This window comes from Triticum dicoccoides, chromosome 3B (assembly GCF_002162155.2).
Source record: "Triticum dicoccoides isolate Atlit2015 ecotype Zavitan chromosome 3B, WEW_v2.0, whole genome shotgun sequence".
Taxonomy (NCBI): domain Eukaryota; kingdom Viridiplantae; phylum Streptophyta; class Magnoliopsida; order Poales; family Poaceae; genus Triticum; species Triticum dicoccoides.
This window is the reverse complement of record NC_041385.1, coordinates 612365248-612369970: the sequence shown is the minus strand read 5'-3', so window position 1 is coordinate 612369970 and position 4723 is coordinate 612365248. Positions and strand designations below refer to the sequence as shown.

General features: G+C 52.7%; 1 protein-coding gene across 1 annotated transcript; it reads right to left on the bottom strand.

Moving 5' to 3' along the window:
- Nucleotides 1-2811: 2811 nt before the first annotated feature.
- On the bottom strand, nucleotides 2812-4201 carry LOC119277424 (expansin-A2-like). Its single transcript, XM_037558703.1, has 3 exons — nucleotides 3954-4201; nucleotides 3524-3836; nucleotides 2812-3256 (listed from the first exon to the last, which is right to left on the bottom strand). Exons 1-3 carry the CDS (start codon nucleotides 4090-4092, stop codon nucleotides 2953-2955), a joined length of 756 nt encoding a protein of 251 aa, XP_037414600.1. The 5' UTR covers nucleotides 4093-4201; the 3' UTR covers nucleotides 2812-2952.
- Between the last annotated feature and the right edge of the window lie 522 nt (nucleotides 4202-4723).

Here is a 4723-nt window from a genome sequence, read left to right as displayed (position 1 = left end):
GTCGACCTCCTCCAGCCTCCACGGGCTACCGTCGACCTCCTCGAGCCTCCACGGGTTCCTGTTCATCCAGCCTCCACCATGCGCTACTCCACCGGCTACTGTTCAACCACCCCTCCACGGGCACCCCTCCACCGTCTACTGTTCATCCAGCCCTCCACACCACGGGGTCTTGTTCAACCACCCCTCCACGGCCACCCCTCCACCATCTCTTGTTCATCCAGCCCTCCACACCATGGGTTCCTGTTCATCCAGAGGCAACGCCACCGCTCACTGTTCATCCCCCCCTCGCAACGCTCATTGTTCATCCCAGAGGCAGCATCGATCGGCTTCAGTTAGCAGCAGTAGCGAAGGAATCGCTCCATTGGGTTCAGTTAACAGCCATCGATCGATCGCTCGGGTTCAGTAACGCGTAGCCTACAGTGCAATCGCTCGGGTTCAGTTAGAGCCCAACGCCTCGCTCGGCTTCAGTTAGAGCCAACGCCTCGCACACACGCGCGTACGTACGAGAGAAACGCGCATCGCTCCGCCCCCGACCTCCCACCGTAACCGGCAACTCCACGAAATTTTCCTCCCACTCGGTTCTACCACGATTTTTTCCATCATGGACGGCCCAAAGAATGTCATGCAGCTGCGTCTCCAGCCCGCCCAAGACAAAAAGCCCATTTTCTGTCATGATTTTTTGTCATAGAAGTAGGAGCCCACCACATCTATGATGATACCGAGTTTTGTCACAATTATCGTCATAGAAGTGTCATATGTATGACAGAAAAAATTTCGTTCGGCCCAAAATGTCACGGATGTGTCTTTTTTTTGTAGTGAGAGGGGGAGGGCGAGAGATTGGTTCACCGGCAGGGGATCTACAAAGTGACGAGAGGGTGGATGGACAAGGTTCATGTGGCTTTGGGTATAGGCGTTCACGATGATGCATGGTTCCTTCGAGCGAAAAAAGCTGTCATGGATTATTTCCTTGCTCTAAGATTGGTGCTAATTATCTAAGGGTAGAAAACACGTTTGGTCGGAGTGCTTTCGTGCCTCACGTGTGGCACTTATTATTTTGGTTAATAAATGCGGCCAATGCCGAAAATAATTCTCTATTTGGCGCCTTAGGTGCCAAATAAGAGCCATATGTTTATTTCAAATTCATGATTTTTTTTGAAACCATGAACTTTTAAAAACCCATGAGCTGTTTTTTAACCATGTTTTTTTTAAAAACCATTAACTTGCAATGCACGTCCTCGTAAACCTCTACAAGAGGCAAAGACCACTTCATGTGCTCCGTGTGATATCGATAATCTTACTTCAAAAAATCTACAACTCAACTATGTGCACTTGAAGATCATCATTGGACTTGGTCAGCAGGATGGTGAGTCAATGGCGAAGATCCAGGTGTGGTGCAGAGTTTCTCATCAGCGTCATATACGGAGATACATGACTCTTTCATCTCTAGTATCTCTCCTGCTGCTCTCGGTTGCTTTAGACCCTCGGTCGCCAGCTCTGATGTAGAAGGTGCTGGTGGAGCTGGCAAGGGACAGGAGAAACCCAGTCGGTTCGTCCGGCCTGACGGCGACGAGGCCCAAGGCTGTCGTTTTTCTCCTTGGAGGCGCCGCCGAGGTCCGCTCTCTCCACCCTGACCTCTATCTCGGGTGAAAATCCAAAATATGACTTGAATTGGGTGGCGGCTACATCAAGTTTTTGTTACGTACCCTCCTTGAAGGCGTTGCCTGGGGGAAAATGGGTTCTCGGGAGAGCGATGGCGCTGGCGATGGTGTTTGGTAGCTTGGAGTGGCTTTTTTCGAATCATTAAAGACTGTGGCATTTTAGAGTGGCACATACCCAATTAATCCAAGTATCACATGGATTTATTTATTTTTCAGTCGAGATGGGACAAAGGTCAATTGATTATCCGTCTCCGGTCGGTGTAGGTGGCGACAGCGCCCGTGGGTGTCGTTTTTCTCCTTGGAGGCGTCACCGAGTGTGTCGGCGTCTTCCTAGCTCTCACATGGGGTTGGTAGTTGTCTCCGGGCGAAAGCCTTGGTTCGGAGTTGGATTGGCACGACGGCAGCGTCTTCGACGTCGTTCCTCCAATGGGAGCACCATTTTTGAGACACTACCTAAGATTCTATGTGGCGCTCCTCCGGTGCTCATCGTTGTCCAAGGATGCGCTTTAGGAGCGCAATGTACGTCGTCGCCGGTGAGTTCAAGACAATGATTTTCTTGGGACCGTCCAAGTCCCACCATCTACTTGCCACCTCCTTTTATGCATCAAGGGTGGATGGTGCGTTGACGAGGGACGTTCAGTTGGAGTTGAAGTTGTCTTCGGAGTCGAGACGCGGTGTTGTTGCTCTACTTTGGATAGGCACTTCTCCTTTGTATTTGTGTTGTCTCTGGTGGCCGCCTTCGGACTAGCTTGGTGTTGAGTTGTGCTACACTCGTTGTTCGCAACAAGTTGCAATTCTCTTATAATTGAAATTATGTCTTCTATAAAAATATGATACGTGTAGCGTACTCTCAAACGAAAAAAAAACAGTTGTACTACTTGAAACGGTTAAACCATAAACTAGCATTGTTCATGGTCCCCAAAATAACAAGTGTGCCCCCACAAACATCTCCCAACCATATGGCAGGATTCGGCAACAACAGAAGTTACAAGACACTCTCACACACCACTCCATGCATGTGTACCTCTAAAGCACCCTTAAATAAATCACCTTGCGATGTTTTCACAACGCAAGGCCACACTAACAATGTCAAAATGCTCAACTCCACAATAAGTAATAACTTATTTATGTCTACTACTGTGCTACTAGTATGAGAGAAGGGAAGGCCTAAGCGGGTGCTGATCAGCAGCAGCCTCGGAATAGCCGAAGGCCTCTTCTTTACTATAATGAAGAGGTTTCCTTCTCTTGCTCAAGCTCCAAACCAATGCAATCCATCCGTCCACGGACGACCTCGCTAGAACTGGGCTCCTTCGAAGGTCTGGCCGAAGGACCAGCCGGCGGGGGCGGCGTTGTTGCTGGTGACGGTGCGGCCGTCGCTGAGGGTGACCCGGAAGGAGAGGCTCTGGCCGTCGAGGTCCGCGTTGCTCTGCCAGTTCTGGCCCCAGTTGCGGGCCATGGCCTGCCACCCGGTGCTGGACCCCTTGATGGCCACGGACTGCACGTCGCCGGCGCCGGCCACGTTGGTCACCAGCACCAGGTTGAAGTAGGAGTGCCCGTTGATGGTGAACCTGATCCCACCCTTCTTCACGCACGGCACCCTGCACCATGATCGGCGAAACACAAATCTTCAGTTCAGTGAAACCGCAACAGTTTCTACTAGTGGATCATGCAACTTGGAACAACACATCGTGGTGGTCAAGTGAGCGTGACGCCTAAACTATTTGGAAACAGCACCGAGAGTCACTGTCAGACCAAACTACACCAAATCTGCACTCTGGCCCACCTAACATGGTCCATCGACACCGACACGGGACCAGATTAAGGAAGTTTGTGCACGCGAGAAGGTTTGTAACTGGCTGCCTCACCTCCTGTAGGCGACGGCCACGATGCCGGCGCGGTAGATTCCGATCTGGAGGTAGGCCGGCTCGGCCATGTCGAAGTGGGCGCGCGGCGGGTTGCACCAGCCGCCGTCGTCGTTGGGCAGCGCGTAGTTGGGCGGGCACAGGTTGGTGGCGGTAATGGTGATGCTGCCCGGCAGGCAGGAGCTGCTCACGTCCTGGCACTTGAGCTCGTAGCACGACCCGCACGCCGCGCCGTCGTTGAACAGCGCCGTGCTCAGCGCCGCCGTGTTCGTGCCGTACCCCGTGCTGTACAGGTTCCCGTAGCCGCACGCGCCGCCTGCAGGACACTTCAGTTAGACACTGTACTACACTCATGTCGGGAACCACACACATACAGGTAGATAGGTAGGTTGTTTTTTTCTCTTCAACAGTGTAATACTCCTGATGAACTCACCCATTGTGCCGGACGCGTCGCCGCCGCCATAGAAGGTGGCGTGGGCGCTCTGCCACGAGCCATAGTCGCCGGCGGCCCGCCGGGCGAGGAAGCAGAAGGCAGCCGAGAAGAGCAGGAGCAGAGCATTGGCGGAGGCCATTGCAAAGAGCTCGAAGCTAGCAGCTGGTGCCTTTCTAGCTCGGTAAAGCGACCGACCGACTTGCTGAGGAACCGATGGATGGTTGCTTGGCTGTGAAGAGAGAGCTGCTACCGGCTAGGTATTTATAGGCGAGCTGCCCAGTGCTCCTGGCCGTTGGAATCGTTAATCGCTTTGCCGAACGGCAGAGAACAGGGGACAAAAGTCGGAGATGGAAGTGGGGACTGCGTATCCATCCCCCGGCCCCGAACCACCGCCGACCACGAGCGGCCACGACGGCGGTTAGCACATACGAATCGCGCGCACATGCGGGTGCTCGTCACCGCGGACGCTGCACACAACGAGACAGCAACTGGTCGTGTGCGTACAATTCATGGCCAGATTAAGCTCGCCCGCCCACATGGCTCCCACGAGCTACAGTCCATGGATTTCGCCACTGGGAAGAAGAAAAACAATATGGATCCTCTTGATTGATACATAACCATAAAATACATAGATTAACCATGTGATCGTGGGAACCTGATCGGCATATATCACGATTCAATCAGGATCAAGATGCTGCTGCTAATGAATTGTGCATGTTCCCGTCGCCGTCTGGTAATTCAGTTATTGTAACATGCATGCCATGCCAAAC

Bases quoted from the DNA above. Each gene is read 5' to 3' on its own strand.
- LOC119277424 (XM_037558703.1), bottom strand. From the start codon at position 4,092: ATGGCCTCCGCCAATGCTCTGCTCCTGCTCTTCTCGGCTGCCTTCTGC. The intron at 3,837-3,953 runs GTGAGTTCATCA...AGTGTCCTGCAG, and splicing joins CGACGCGTCCGGCACAATGG to GCGGCGCGTGCGGCTACGGG. The intron at 3,257-3,523 runs GTGAGGCAGCCA...ATCATGGTGCAG, and splicing joins GTGGCCGTCGCCTACAGGAG to GGTGCCGTGCGTGAAGAAGG.